Source organism: Rhipicephalus sanguineus, chromosome 2 (assembly GCF_013339695.2).
Source record: "Rhipicephalus sanguineus isolate Rsan-2018 chromosome 2, BIME_Rsan_1.4, whole genome shotgun sequence".
NCBI lineage: Eukaryota > Metazoa > Arthropoda > Arachnida > Ixodida > Ixodidae > Rhipicephalus > Rhipicephalus sanguineus.
The window spans coordinates 46,382,523-46,398,737 of NC_051177.1; the positions used below are offsets into that span (position 1 = coordinate 46,382,523).

General features: G+C 48.1%; 1 protein-coding gene across 2 annotated transcripts in view; it reads right to left on the reverse strand.

Moving 5' to 3' along the window:
- Positions 1 to 366: 366 nt before the first annotated feature.
- The window catches only part of LOC119382872 (cystinosin homolog), a 38,327-nt gene continuing 22,478 nt past the window's right edge, over positions 367 to 16,215 (reverse strand). The window contains exons 9-10 of one of the 2 annotated variants that reach the window (XM_037650761.2): positions 14,020 to 14,137; positions 367 to 737 (exon numbers count right to left, since the gene is read on the reverse strand). In XM_037650761.2, the coding sequence (XP_037506689.1) occupies positions 700 to 737; positions 14,020 to 14,137 (156 nt within the window). In that variant the 3' untranslated portion in view covers positions 367 to 699. Of the gene's footprint in view, positions 738 to 7,496; positions 9,180 to 14,019; positions 14,138 to 16,215 lie in introns of those variants that run through there. The other variant, XM_037650759.2, reaches the window with a different exon arrangement.

Sequence of the window (16,215 nt, forward strand, 5' to 3'; positions counted from 1 at the left end):
AACATTTTCGCCTCCATCGAAAATGCAGCCGCCGCGGCCGGGATTCGATCCCGCGACCTTCGGGTCAGCAGTCGAGCGCCATAACCACTAGACCACCGCGGCGGGGCGACGCAGACAGTTAAAAGTAAGAATAAAGCCGGGAGCTTATTTTGGCCGCAAGTTACAAGATACACATTGCAGTCAACAGACCAGAAAAAAAAAAAAAAACAGTACAGAGACCTAGGTAATGTATGGGATGCAAAAGAAGGACTGCTAATTAGAAAGCACTTCTTTTGCTAACGATCGAATTGTTATTTGAAGAACTCTTTTAATAAAGATAGCAGGAAGAAAAACATACGGTACGCCAAGATAACTTTGGCGGAAAGATTAAACTATGTCACATGTCCTTAGTTTTATTCAGGTGGCTCACTAACGCAGTATCACCATGAGAAGCGGAGCTCAGCGGATGTTTATTGCTTCACACGGTGGTGTTGCGATCGATGTATCTCGTATCTTAAGATACACGATACATTTTTAATGTATCGGAAATACAGATACAGATACTCATCTTGCCAGAAGTATCGCGATACAGATACAAGACACTCAAAGGGTATCTAAGATAGTATCTAAGAAACATGTATCTTCGGTCCTGCCCAGCACTGTTTGCTAGTGATCTATGCCTTGTGAAGAGAAAAAGCTAGTCGGGCTTCTCTGAAGTTCTTATCTCTTCACTTCTAACACGGTTATGAAGGCAGTACCTGAAAAAAAAAAAAAGCGTCACTTTCGCACAAGTGGCACTTTTCACGAGTTGACACTTGACTTTGAGGACTCAGCTGTGTCTCAAACTCGAGCGGAATAACCTGGCGAAAAGCAACAGTTTCCTTACTGCCATACTGTACAAAATATACTGCCTCGGTTTCAAGCGCCTTTCACACGGTGTCACGCGCAGTCTGGTGTCAGGCGCGTCAACTTGCAACCGCATACAAATGAAGCTGGAGCGACTTTCAAGAGAGCTCGCGCACCGAAATTAACGTTTCCCATACCGCCTCCGTCGTTGTGGGCCGTCGCCGCACTCTCTACAATAAAAGGAGTTCCGGCAAAGTAGATGGTAAACGAGCTGCAACATAAAGTGGGTCGCTATTTATACGATAGATAGACTATAGTCGCACACAAGAAGTTCGCGGCATTTCCTCCTCAAAGGCGGATGCACACAAGCCTGCACCAATGGGCGCGCACTTCAGACTGACGTCATGGGCCGGACGGCCGGTGACTCGGCCCTCGGAGAACAGTGCCGAGTGCATGAGCGGGACTATTTCCTTAGTCACGGAGGCGATCGGCTGCCGTGCTTCGGTCGTCTGGGCGGGGCGTCTCCGGACTTGTATCCGATTATAAAGCGATACGCGAACTATTCTATAAAAAAAAAAACGAAAAAAAAAACGGCAATGTTTTCAGGACACTGTTTGCGGAGATCATCATAAAATAGTAGGAATCGGCACCCCCCTGAATTGATTACATAACTGAAGCTTATTCATATTTGTGTAGAATTCCCTTTGGCACAATGCCCTGAGGCAAACAGAAAGAGAGAGAAATCACAGAGCTTTCGAATTCCAACGAACTCACTTGTTCTGCGTCCTCAGTGCTTGTTCTTATCTTCCTATCCACCACCCCTCCCCCTTATTTTGTGATTTTTCCTTTTGTTTGTTCGCTCGTGCGTGTGAGTACAGTCAGCGTCAAACGTTTACGCAAGAAAAGGCTCCATAACCCGCTTCTTCGGCAGGCAGCCTTGAATTTAGATTTTCCGGCCTGTTCTAAAGCGCGCTAGCAAAGTGTACTGAGCACTTCGACCGAATGCAGTCACAAACTGCTGGGAAATTCAACATTTTCTCAGACCTAGCACTCTCTAAACTTTTAGGGGCGAAGCTCCTTAAGGCGGCACCCGTTCGTCCCTCGTAGTCATCGTAGTAGTCCGTAACAAGTCTTACGCTTTGACCTCCAAGGTGGTGCCGGTGGCAGATTTCTCCTGTGCGTTGTTGAACAATAAAAAATTCGCAGCGTGCGCGTTAACTAAAAGCCGAATTCTTCTGTCTCTCATTCCCCATTAGCAGCCATTGGCATGTTCCAGTAGGAAACGTTAGTAGAAGTAGAAGTGTAAGTGTTAGCTAAAAGCCGACTTCTTCTGTCTCTCATTGCCATTAGCAGCCATTGTTTACCTCCAAGGTAGTGCCTGGTGAGATTTCTCCTGTGCGTGATTAAAGAATAAAAATTTTGTTCAAAACGCCGTTGATTGATGAAATAAACCAACGAAAGACGCCAGATGTTTTGTAAAAGCAGAACGAAAGAACGCCAGATGTTTTTCTTAAAGTGTAGTAGTAGTAGTTGCATGTAGCCACCTCGCCCGATCGTCAACGGGCGAGGTGGACCGGCAACGGCGCGAGGACCCTGCCGTACGAGAGTTAAATCACACTAAAAGACATACTTTGCGGGCGATACACTCTAGTGAGCTTTCAACTTTTCGTCTTAATGTACATGATAAAGAAATTATTTCTACGAAAAACGCAAGGCACACCTTGAGCAATATGTTTGGTTTTGGGACGCTAAATGGAACCATGAGGCGATGCGAAGCCGGAGCACTTGCACGATCGCGTTCCGTTGGCTTTCGTTGGGCATGCTACCGACCTCGCGTCGTGTAACGCGCGTCCTGTCTTCCCTCTAGCCTTGCCTTTAATTCGCACAGGGCGAGCGGGGAATGCGGTCGCTCTTGGCGCTCTTTCGCTCGGGAGCGGACTTCTTCCTTGCATTTCACCGATCACAAGTGATAATGAAGGGACCACGTAAACCTACAGTACAATAAAAGTTTGATGTTTAATATATACACGATGTTTCACACTCTTTATATTATGTACTGGGCGCATTTCACGGAAGAGTTTCACGGTTTACAGATGATTCCCTCCGTAGCTTCGCCCCACTCATCATCATTCACCCCGTGGATATGCTGTGATTTTTTTACGCCATCTGTACGTATGATACATTGCAGATGCTATCAAGATGGAGGCGTTTCCGTCTCCTCTGTTGTGGCGTCGATCCGAAGCTCTTCGAGAGGACGTTGTCCCCGGTACGGGGGTACGACCTTGGTTGCATCCGGAGAACGAAGGCAACACCGCCACGTTGTGTCGAGAACAGACGCCGCATTGAAAGCATGCGCGCTATTCCCGCTACGCTCTCTCGTTGCTCCGCTCGCTGCTTCTTAGTAAAACTGCTGTAGGTTTGTACATATGAAACACTGCCATGGGCCGCGGTAGACAGAAGGAACAGAGTTAATTTAGTTACTGATGATTCAGAGGCACAGGCCCAGGATTCATAGTTAGTAGACGTGGCATAATGAGATACTGGCTTCGGCTGCGCATAACTGTTGGGGTTCTGCGCTACAAAACCACGATATGATTATGAGGGACTTCCTAGTGGGGGCTCCGAAAACTTCGACCGCCTGCGATGCTTTGGCGTGCACCTAAATTTAAGTGCACGGGCCTCTAGCATTTCGCTTCCATAAAAATGCGGCCACCGCGGCCGGGATTCGATGCCGCGACCTTCGGATCAGCAGTCGAGCAGCATAACCACTCGACCATCGTGGCGCTTCATCGGCTGCGCAATTGTTGCACATAGTTAGATGGAATTAAAAAGCATATAGGCAAGGATTAGATATTTAAAGTGGTAGTCAACCGTTAGTTACAGCGCTGACAACTAAGATGTGTTGGCGAAAAAAATAAATAAAAGTTAGAATGCTTATTAGAGGGGAGGGAGGGAAGCACTTGGCCCAGCTTACCCGACATTTATCGTCACGCAATTATGGCAAGACTTAATTATTGACTTTGGCACGATCTCTCTACAGTTGAGTCGATCACGCTTTCGCAACGTGGCGTCTTCCATTTCGGGGCAGCCCACGAATATGATGCGATATGCCAACCCCACCAAGCCCCAACCGCCGGCTACGCCAATGGATTCGGAGGCTTTCCAAGTACGCGATCTTGCCCACACACGTCGCTGAACTACACGCGCTGTCGGAAATCGGACGTCCAATTTACCTTGCCGCGCGCTCAGGGTCCTTGCTGTATTGTGCCTCATCGCATTCGGCCCACACAACGCAACTGTAAGTGACGCGCGTTTGCCGCCGCGAAGAACAGGCATAAATGCGTACAATCGATATCGACGCCATATGACGCTACGGACTTTATGTTTCATTTTTTCTTCTCTTTAATAATCCAACATATCTTCCCGCGCTCTCGTGTAGCTCAGTGCACTGTGAAGGGAAAGCGCAGCCCGAGGCGCATTGTCAGCCATCTTGAAATTCTTGGGACGGTCGATACCAGCGTCACTGTTACCAACGCCGGTACCAAAGAAATGTGCGACGGCGACATCTTGCCTCGTGCGATTGACTTTTTTTTTCTTTTCTTTCTTCAACCTCGCGTCTCGCTCTCGTTCCCGCTCCTTTTGCCAAGCCACAGTCGCCATGACCGAGGCAACGATTGACGAGGTTTGCTTCCTGCCCCCGAGCCTATTGTTACGTTTTCTTTCAATTTTTTTTTCTTTTCTCGATGGCAGATATGTTGCTCGTTACTCAATGCTTGGGCCAGTTCGCTTAGCGTTGCGTCGCCTTTCAGCGTCGCAGAATCACTGCGGTGAAGCGGATGAGCCGACGACCGATCCACAATGACCGTGAGGCCTAGAAGCAAACGAAGGAAAATATAACATCTCAGAGAAGGAACGTTTCTCAGCATATATAGAAGAGAAGGATTTCGTTCTTCTCATGTTTCGTTCCCACTGTCATAGAGAAGGTACTCTAGACCACAATTGAAACTCTTTCGCCCAAAACGACCAGCGTTGAAAAAAGTTGCTGCTTTGTTTCTAAGTACCCACATGACTGCTTCAATTTTGGACGTAATGAGCAGCTGCAAGGTGATGTCATTTGGCTACGAACAACAACAAAGAATAACCTGTATCTACATTGAATTGGCGCAGCCAGGGGGGATGGGGGCGTTAATCCCCATTCCCCCAATGCCGCCAATGCAGTGTAGACACAACCACCGAAAATTTTCAATTTTGCATGTGTATGTATACACGCACACACACAAACGCACGAAGTTACTAACTAAAACGAGGTTGACACCTCCCCCCTCCCCCTTTCCCCCCGAAAAATATTTCTGGGTAGGCCCCTCTGGTACGAGCTTCGACAGGGCTGAAAAAAAAACAAAAAAAAAAAGAAAAGATGCAATCGCACGTAAAATTAATCGATACTTGTTGGAATGACTCAGTGGTCGTTTTAGAGAGACTCGTAATGCCGTTTCTTTGGCAATATATAATTAACCAGAACCCCATAAATGTTGTTGAAAATTGGGGGACGCTTAAGCTTCGCCTTTAAGAATTAACGCGATAGCGATATCCGGCCTCATCCTCATCGTGCTCTGTTCCGGTTGTCATTGTGTTCAGTCGCCCGGTCTCACGCACACATACACGCACTCGACATACCTATAGTAAAGGTAAAGGTTTCCGCCCTCTTCAACAGCACACGGCGGCTTTGTAAAAGCACAACAGCTTTGTAATGAGTGGCATGCTTTAAAACCAGCAGCAATTACGCGCGCGATACTTTTTCGAAGTTGCGATGCACCATACGCGCAGTAATGTGTGTGCCTTTTGTAATGGGTGGCCGGCTTTAAATCACCAACTCGTTATGCAGTTGACATGATGTGACGCCCGATGGCAATATACGCTCGTACCCCGTTTCACTGCGATATTACATCTCGTACTGTGACACTTGTACACAGGACGCGTATGTTTGTTAAGTATTGAAATTAATTTCAGTGCAGTTCCAAGCAATGGAGTGGCTCTGTGGTAGAACACCTGCTTGCCACGGAGACAGCCTGTGTTCGATTCTCACTGGAACCTAAGATTTTTAAATGAGGAGCATTTCTTAGCGAACCTTTGGCATTTTGAGCGTTTCTATCTACATATCTATCTAGCCGCCTACGTCTGGGTGCTCTCATGATCGCCTCCTTAACTTGGTGTAGACCAAAATTGGCATGGGAGGGTAACATATCTACTCAGGAACGGCGAGAAAAGACATTAGCAATTTAAATGAAAGAGCATTAAGAAAAACCGACATCGGCAGCGTTTAGTCGATGAAAGGAAAGGATCCCAGCAGGAATCGAACCCAAGCATTCTGCGTGGCAATAAGGTATTCTACCACAGAGCCACGTCAGGTCTACACACTGGTTTGGAAAAACAGCCTATGCAGGCGTAATGTCGGTACAACGTCAGTTGCGGTCGGGGTGCTGGCTATCTAGTTTTACAAGAAAGCAATGAACACTACATATATACTCCTACAATACAGGCGTCATATCAGGTTAACGTCTGTGGTTCGTGTTGGTTCCACTTTTATAGCAGTCTAATAAACGTTACATATGTTTTCCTATGATTCAGCAAGCTATATTGAAGCATTGCGCGACCCCGGTGGAATACATAAGGAAAGTTAAGTATGATATTCACATGATTGCACCACAAAGTGCACCTATAGTTTCAATAATACTGACGTATGTACTCTAACGTGAGGGCTGGCGTTACGTCGCACCATAAGTTACCCTTTAAACGCCAGTGTTGTCGACGTGCCTGGTAAGCCCACGATGTGCACACAGCTACTACACTCACAAAAACACGTCGATCCAGCTCGTAACGCTTGGCTGAAAGCCATAAAGTACAGCACAGAAGTACTCGCTGACTGCTTCGCGTGAAACCGATTCCCACAACGCGCGGGATCTGCCGAATTTTTTTATTATTTATTTTATACAAGATGATTTTTCGCTCACAACCAACGACGCCGACACCGACGCAGACACCGGAATTTCTGCGGAACGAGCTCTTTAACGCTATAAGCTGCTATGGATGTCGTAGATTTTAACAGCTTTAGTATAATGCTTTCGAACGGAGAAGAAAGAATTGCACGGCATTCAAAATATTAGGTACACGGGTAGTCAAAAGTTCCCAGGCCACTATTCCATGTATTCCTATGGCAGCGTGGCCTGGGAACTTTCGAACACCCCTGTACCTCAACATTGTTATGTTGCGACGTTTTTTTCTCCCTTCAGAACACGACCGAAATACTCAAAAGAGGATCAGTGGCGCCACTTTGACGTCATTGACGCTGCAGTTTGGGCGCGAAATTGGAGACAATGTTTCGCATTCATTTGCACTCCTTACATTAAACCTGTTTTGCAAAACAAGAAAGCATGCTAAAAGAATGTTTGGAGATACTTCCATCACAAAGTGACTGCGCATGGTTTGTTTTTTTATTTTTTTTCCGCTATAGAATATGCGCTGCGCTAAAGTGCAGTTATACTTTGTGTTGATTACATCGAATCCAGATACATCGACATTTTTGCGACAACGTAACATTTTATTACGCCGGCATTTTTCTGCGTGGGCATAGTTATGAAGCGTGCCGGTGATCGCTTGACAGACATCGAAATGCGTATGACTGCAAGAAATCTATTACGTTCTTTTCTTTTTCAGCGAGAATGCGGCAAGAGCAGGACACATTGACATGACCAAATGCAGATTTTATGTTCAAGCGTGATACATATGATGATACATGTTCCTTTGTAAAGCTGTGTCGTACAGAAGTGCAATAGTTGAGTTCCACTTCGCATAGAAATATTTGCAGTATTTCGCTCACGCAGGAAACCCATTTCGAAGCATGGACGATATACCAAATGAACAAAGTTAAGTCGTGAAATGTTTTTAAGAGCACATCTCGCGTTTGATATCACGAACATGTACGAAAGGTACAAGGTCAAACAATTTAGTCAACCATGCCACGTATACGCATAAGCAACTGCAATGTTGTCAACATGGTTCTCTCTTCGCGCGTAAATACGATAGGGTGTTCCGTAAAGTTACCAACACTGTAATAAGAAGAAAGCATTTGAAAAAAAGTTCTTTCGGTAAAGTGCCAAGCCTGCGTGACACGAAATGCACATTTGCAAGTACAGAGGTAACCGATACCATTTTAACGATAAGTTGAGCGCGCCGAACTTTGAACGCTTGAGCATTGCTGGAAAGCCGGCTTTGTACGTTTTAAAAGATTCCGTCGTGTGAATGGTCACGAAAGCGTATCGATTGGGCAATCACGCACCTCAGTCGCCGCGTTTAAGCTGTACTGAGGCGCAAGCTTGGGGATACTTAAAGATGTAATATGATAAAAGCACGAGTTCGCGGGGCGCCGGTATGCTTATGCGTTATGTGCACGACGCACCACACAAAAAAAATTCAGTTAAGAAGACGAGACGCGTACAGACTATTTTCTGAGCCCCGTTATTCCATCCACTATGGGTGCGTATATTGCGTAGATAACGTTTCTCAAAACATGCTGCACGAATGGTAATGAAACATCGATGAGATACCGCGTGCCCGCACTGTCGCAACACGCAACACAAGTGCATAATTGAGATTGAGATCTCTGCCACTATACGAGAGAATAGACGAAGACGTAAAAAAAAAAAAAGACAGACAGAAGAACAAGGTTATGCGGGGCAGCGTGGAAAAACGTTATCTGCTGTTCGGAATCGAGGTTGTGCTACAGCCGAGAAAACTGCAGCATATGTGATCCCTCTATTGTTACGAATATTCGTGGTGTTTATCTTGCGCTGCCTAAATCAACTGTAGGTTTTCAGGAAATAAAATGGAGAAGGTCCCTTAGAAAACTCGCGCTACATAAGCCTATAGTTATGAAGGAGCCAATGAAGTAAAACGTTTAGCACACTGGAAATGGAAAAGCCAAGTATCGCAGCTTTAACGTCACAGCTTATAGGATGCAACAGCAAGGGTATACAGAGGTAAATAAGTTCCAGCAGTTCGTCAAATATAACAAATGTACAACAGTTCAAACAAACGAATAGATGTCCTCATTTTTCTCTCCTGAGGCAGCATGTCTAAATCGATGCAATGTATACGTATATGCGCTATGATGTATGGGGGCGGGCTTGTGAGGCTGGCAGGAATGCGCCCCTAAAGATCGTCGTGCGGCATTTTCTTGAGCGCAGAATTGCCGTTGGGGTAGAGGACGTAGTGTTGCATCATGAACATCACGTCGAACATGATGCTGATGAGGCCGAGACCGAACTTGGTGAAGTTCCCGAACAGCGACGACCAGTCATCTGCGCGAGAAGAGAAGTCACAGGCAGCAAGCGGATGAAGCCCAAAAGCATAACCCGTATTCCGCAGAGTTTTCTATATGAACTGCTAGAGCAAATTAACAGCTAACATCTGCACTGGCGCTTGAGTTTCGAGTTGTAGCAAAGGTCGGAAACTCTGACGTTAGTTTCTAAAGCTGCTGTAAGTATGCACGGCTAAGGTATTCGCTAAGGTATGCCCGGGCCGCGGGCCTTAGCATACCTTCCCTAGACCGTGCACCTTGTTGTTCTTTAGGCACAGTGATAGGATGAACATTGTATAACCAAATATCCAAACTTTGATAACAAGAACGACCGATGCTGCTTGTCGTTCTTCCTCTGACATTCCAATTTCTTGCTATCGTATTCATTGGTTCGCCCTTGATGCGAAACTGACTTTTAGACGCGAAAGCATCTTATGCTCGGGGCAGTGTCCATTCTGCGGCGTCCGCACCCATACTGCGCATGCGCCAACTCTCTCCCGTCTCCTCGCGTGAGCGTGAGGAGGTGGGGTGGAGGACGTGGCGTGAGCGTTGCCTCCGCTTCGTTTCTCCTCTCCCGTTTCTCTCTCTCCGCCACAGCTGCGCGCTCGTATATAATGCGGCGCGCGCTCGTTCCTGTTGCACTCTCCTTCGCAACGGCGCTATGGACGCTCGCAAAGCTGAACGTAAACGGCAACGCCTACAAGCGAATCTCGAAGCTGCAAGGCTGCGAAAGCGCGCGTTCGCTGTGCTTCCTCATTCTCTCTCTGCGCAACGGTGTGCGAAATGCCATGAACAACGGCAACGTCGGCGCTAGTTGCAGCGGCAGCGCCACCGCCGCGGAGCAGAGGAAGGCTCAAAAAGCCGAACGTAAACGTCAGCGTCCGCAAGCGGTAATTCAAACGCCTCGACGACCACCGTCTCATAAGTCACATAAGAGAAGCGGAAACTCAATGCGCACCCCCCGCGTTGCTTTCGCATCCCACCATGGTTGCCCGTAGGGGGAGATGTGCAATTTTTTTATTTTATGTACTTCACTCGCAATTCACAATTTGTACGGTTTGCAACACGTTCTGTTAAGGCATAGGTTCTCATACTGGGTTCCGTGAAGGTCACTTCAGGGTTCCGCGAGCGGCCAGAACGAATGCGACCTGCTCCCGTTTTACCACCATTAGCAACTAATTTATTTATTTAGACAAGCAAATTTGCATTTCATTTTGCATTTAACGAAGCCATCGCACGCCGCATCCGCACGACGGGCGTCTGCGGGTAGCGAGAGAACCACGTGGTAGCATCACTAAAGGCTCGTCGTCTAGCGCGCACCATCAAACTTCCACGGCAGGATTTGCGGACCCGTGGTGACAGAATGCGCGGAGCGCTGGTAATTCACGCCGAGTGTTAAAAACAGTTCAAACGACATTAACGGGTACCTCGGCGCTTTATTCGTGGCTCGTGGCGCGTCGGCGATCACGTGGCACAGTATTCATACACGGTGACTGGCCAATGCTTTATGCCGGTTTTTAACTAGAACGCACAACGAGCGCTTTGATACGCGTACGAAGCATTGCTTCGTGCCGGTTGTGGGCTACACGAACATTTGGGCTTAGCTTTACGGCCGGTGTATTAGTCGACGGACGGTGCACTGTGTGACTAGCATGCCGTCTTTCGTGTTTTACAAAAAAATACAACAGGCCTCTGTACGTCCGGCGCTTCGTTTGCGTGAACACATTGCTTACGCTGCGCGGTGCCTCAAGCCTGCAGTGTTACGCGACTCGCGGAGCGGCGCGGGGAGGAAATCGCAAGTCCATGTATCAGCGGGAGTTCTACATTAACGGCGATGGCCTTCGATATTACAGAAAAGAGAACAGGACAACGTGGGCATTGTCGTTGCGCGCGTCGAGAGGAACCTACAGCCCCCCCCCCCCCTCTCCCCGCCCCCGGCTTTCGTTTGTCTTCATGCCCAAGAAAAAAGTTAGGGATGCCGCGGCACTCTCGAAAATCCGCTGGGGTTCCCCAAGGCCAGAACGTTTGAGAACCCCTGTGTTAAAGAGAACCCAGCTGCTAGCTTACTGACACAATGTTCAATGCGACAGCACTCTTACTCTCTCTTCGCTTGTACTGGAGCGCCGCTACACTGCAATAACAATATGGGGTTTTACGTGCCAATACCACAATACGATTATGAGGCACGTTGTAGCGGAGCGCTCCGGAAATGTTGACCATCTGGTGTTCTTTAGCGAGCACTGAAATCGCACAGTACACGGGCCTCTGTAGCATTTCGCCTCCATCAAAACGCGACCGCCGTGGACGGGACGAACCCGCGACTTTCGGGCCAGCAGCCGAGCATCGTAACCACTGTACCACCGAGGCAGACGACTGCACTGAAAAAGCGAGCGCAATTTCGCCACGCGAACGGACGTACGCAACTTGCGCATTTATGCAAATCCTCCACGTGCTCTTCAAGAACGCCAAGCGGTGTGTTTGGAAACGCGTTCGAGCGCTCTTCATCATGGGTGGCGCGGGGCCGGCTACTTACGTATGCGTCTGGCTAACATTGTTAACGGGGAGGCAGCCATGGTGCTGGCCCCTATCCATTTCGAACCGCGAGACATGAGATGATGTATTATATATCAAGATCGCCTATAGCAGTCAGAGCGAAGCGTTGTCGCTCATGTAGAAACCGCCGCCTAATTAAGCTCTTAACGCCACAACTTTTGAGTAAGGACTTTAATAAAGGTGTGTGGAAGTACAAGTGGTTCACGGCGCATATCGGATTATCCAACAGTACACACAGCGACAAGTAAGGTCGTTTTGCTAGCGTCTCCAGGTATACCGGCGAGCGTACGATCCTAATAAAGATACGGTCGCGCGTCCTATCACATGACAAGAAAGGAAGGAAGGAGGAAGGAAGGAAGGAAGGAAGGAAGGAAGGAAGGAAGGAAGGAAGGAAGGAAGGAAGGAAATCGTGCTTTGAAGATGGTTAAGCGTGCAGTAAGTTTGAACGCAAACGGAGCGTTGAGAACAAAGCAGGTACAATATATAGTTTGAGCCGCCTGCTAGTCCCTGTCAAGGTAGGGCGCGTGCGACCGCGCCCGGCTGCTCAAAGAAAGCAGTTGCTGCAGGAGCTAGTAGGCCTCCCTTCAGGACCTCCTTGGGCCTTTCGCGCGACGGGAGACGGTCGTCGCGCTTTCTCTCCGTTTGAGCCACGATCGTCGGCTGTCCTCGCGGACAGCCGACGTCCGTTATCGCCCGCTGACTTTATACGAAACTTCACGGCGACGGAAAAAATGTGCCTGGAGTGTCATAACTGCTATCGGAACAAAAGCGAAAGGTGTTACTTCAACGAGAAATGAAGTTCAATAGGGTTGATAGTTGGGCTAGTTGGTGACTGATCCGTGTGGTACGCTACTTCATCAATACGGTATGACTTCACCGAGAGTTTCGCTTGCCAAGATTGGCGGCGTAGCCAAGGCAAGCGGCGTGACTGTTAGGGCACCATTAGTGGCTCTATAGAATTCCACCACGTTGTCGAACGTGAATTCGCCATCTTGACAGCTCTGATTGGCCCAGAAGGTTGCTACGGCCTGTCTGATTGGCTTAAAATGAAGCAATTGCATAATTTAACAACATGGCACGATTCGTCGGTGTCCAGAAAAGTACGCCTCGCTTATTTCTTCTTACTCCGTGGTTTTAGACACATTCGGCAAAGGTCTCCGTAATTTTACGCTGCCTCGTTCGGTGGGAACAGAAATTACCTGTTCGCACCCTACATCCTCTGGCTTCCCATGACTCGGCTCGAAAAGCACCGCATTCTATTGGACTGCATAAGACGACGAGAAAAGGTCTCGCAATTTGCACGCCTCATCCGTCATCTCGCGGCATTGTTCTTCGAAACGTCGCAGCCAACGAGCGCCAGAACAGAGGCGGCTGGCACGAGAAATGTTGGGCATCTGTTCAAGCGGGCTCGCCGAACGATGGAACGCAGCTGCATGTACTTCGCGATCTGTATACCAACCCTCGTGACTTGCAATGCGAATGCAACGCACGTACAAATGACGTGCGCGCACGGTGGCGGTTTCAAAAAACGGCTGTGCATGGCAAGTTAGGTTAGCTCGGCCGGGAACGGACGCGCAAGGCGCTTCGTTATAGTGTACAGTATGCTCACGGATTGAAACGCGAAAAATTTAGGCCTAAGTAATGCACGTACTTTCGTTTCTAGCATCTACAGTTCGCGTCAAATATCGGCGTAATTTTTACTCGAACACTTACAGCGGAGCAATCACTACATTAATTAAGCGGCCAGATTTGCAGCGACACGACGCGGTTATCACGAGCTATTGTTCACAGCAATGGTTGCACTAAACAAAATGATGTCGCGTTTCAATCCGTGGTTACTGTCCATAAGAAGTGTTGACTCCTTTTTGCAAACACATTTAGCACGTGCGCCGCCACTGGGAAATCGTTTGTCTTTACAAGCCGCTTCTCCTGCTTATACTTATGCTGCTTAAGCGAGTGCACTTTCCCTGCAGTAAATTCATGTGTCTGACTAATCACCTCCCATTTCAGCAAGCATGCAGCGGCCGCAATTATTCCTGACGTTATACAAGGAGCATTCGATTAGGCGCGAGAAACAAAGATCTCGTCTTAGGCACGCAGAGATAAGGAAAAACAGTCTGCGAATAAGAACAGACAGCAGTGGACAACTGTCACACTCAATTATCATACTAATACAGACGGCCGCTACAGAGCCACACGTACGATACGAACGAATAACATCATTGTGGAAAAAGCAGTGTCACGTTCATAACCGCCACCTTTTAAGACGATATAGGCCGCATTATTACCGTAATTATAGGCGATGATAAACATCTGCAGCATGCTCAGGGTTCCGCCGGTGAAGTCGAGGAGTATGTTGCCGATACTCCAGCCTATCGTCGATTTTCTCCTGAAGTTGAGGATGGCCTGCAATCGGAGAGGGATTAAAAGATTCGAGAAACACGCCTGTAAAGCATGGAAAGGTGGGAGATTCTGGGGTTGCATTAACGATAAGACTGCGTGCGCATCACGATAGCGCACACACTAACACATGCATCACGTACATCGATCGCCTCGTTCTTTTAGCCGTGTTGTAAGCTGTCAAATGCAAGTTACATCGCCGAAGTAGCACGTCTCAGAGGTTTATGGCTTTCAGTCGCCAAGAAACAACCAGGTCAATAACTGATCACCGCGTGAAACACAAAATCTCATCCGGACCTCGAGAGATGTTCAGTATGGTTCAATAAATGGAGATGAAGTCATAGGTGGAGAGTTTTCATTTTACTGGAGGGGGCGGGGGCCCAACTTAATCGCTCTTCCACATTTCTCCCTCACTCTCTCCACGTATATTATATATATTAGAGAGAGAGACAGAAAGAGGGAAGGGAGGGAGTGTCCCATTTCCAAATTAAAGAAAATCGATTCCCACACTGCGTGGGATCTGCCGAAAATTTTTTTTTATTAACAGGCTTTACCTTGTTAAAACATGCACCAGACAGGAGAGAGTAGGCTAACGCGCTGGCACGGGAAGCTTTAATTATGCCAGTGAATTCAATTCAAGATGGCCGTAATTCTCAGATGGTAGCAAATACCATTTGCTACCACTACACTTTGTGCGAAGCTGCGGTTATAAATCTTTCCGCTAAAGGTTGTTTTCTTGACGAGTGAGTGAGTTGCTAATTGGTGACCGAACTTGTAGTAAAGCCCTTTACTGATAAGTCAAAAATGCGCACCATCTTTTCTCGGCACTTTTATAGGCAAGCATGTCGAAGGGTACCCATTTGCAGACAACCAAGAAATTACTCGTTCTTTACTGGTGAGTAAGTTTGTGCGAAAGCATTCACTGACTGACTGTGTCGGGATTGCTTTGTATTCTCAGTAGCATTTTTGTATTCTCAAAACCAGTCGCTACGGGGTCCGAGACGTTTAGAGCGCAGTTCTTAGGCGTCCGTTCCTGCGTTGAGTGGCGTCGCCGTTGGCGTCGACGGCGTAACCGATAGCGCGAATGAGGACGAAAGAGAGCGAACGCGTAGTCTGTCGATATCACGAGCCACTGGCCTCTAACTTCGCTTTCTTTCTCCGTCACGTGCGCTGTCCCCTCGGTCAGAGCTCGTGCGCTGCGGCTGGCTTCGCTTGTCGTAACGGGGCTGTCAGCGTTTCGCTTAGTTCGCGACGCCTGTAATGCACAGAGTAGTGTGCGTAGCACTCGAGCGCTGGAAGTTTCTGTGGCAATATGTAACGAATGTTAAATTGCTACAACTGCGGATAGTCAAAACTTCAAACACAGTTGGCGTTGCCCGAACACGAAGCTGCGCTCAGAATTCGCATTAGGCAGTATCGTAATCGTGGGTGAATTTTCTAACTTGTCATAGCTTAAGTCGTCGCTTCAGTTGTTCATCAACACAACGTATTCTGAACGTACAAATCTGTTTGAGGGGCATTTTCCACTGAATGTTCGACTTATCACTGGTCCATGAGCCGAACTTTAAAAGCCTGAAATGAAAAAGAAGCGGGAGTAAACCTGTGAAATAGCTGCCAGACAGGACGGCCAACGGTGTGTTCTCAATGGACGGGGACCAAAGCCAAGCTTTTAAAAAATATCCTGGGCCGCGGCGCCAGCCAGGGGGGGCTCTGCCCCCCATGAGGCAGTCCGGGGGGGGGGGGGGCAAGCCCCCAGCCCCCCCCGTACTCTCCGCCTATGGATGAAGTTGAGGTATAGTTGGAGGGATTCATCGTAAGTAAAAGGGTATAGGGCCGGTAGGCATGCAGACATGATCGACAGGTGGTGAATCCGTTTGGTTGTGCATCTGTTTAGTTTTGGTGTAATATAAATCTTATGTTCTTTATAATACTGCGCAAGACCGCTAGGGCGCCAAAACGAAAATGGCAGCACCCATAGGGAACATCCGGCTCACTCAGCCCAGGCGACGCACGCAGTCTCCATCGGCCTCACCCGCCATGTTCACCTGAACTCGTACCAAGTGACTTCTTCCTCTATAGTTAAA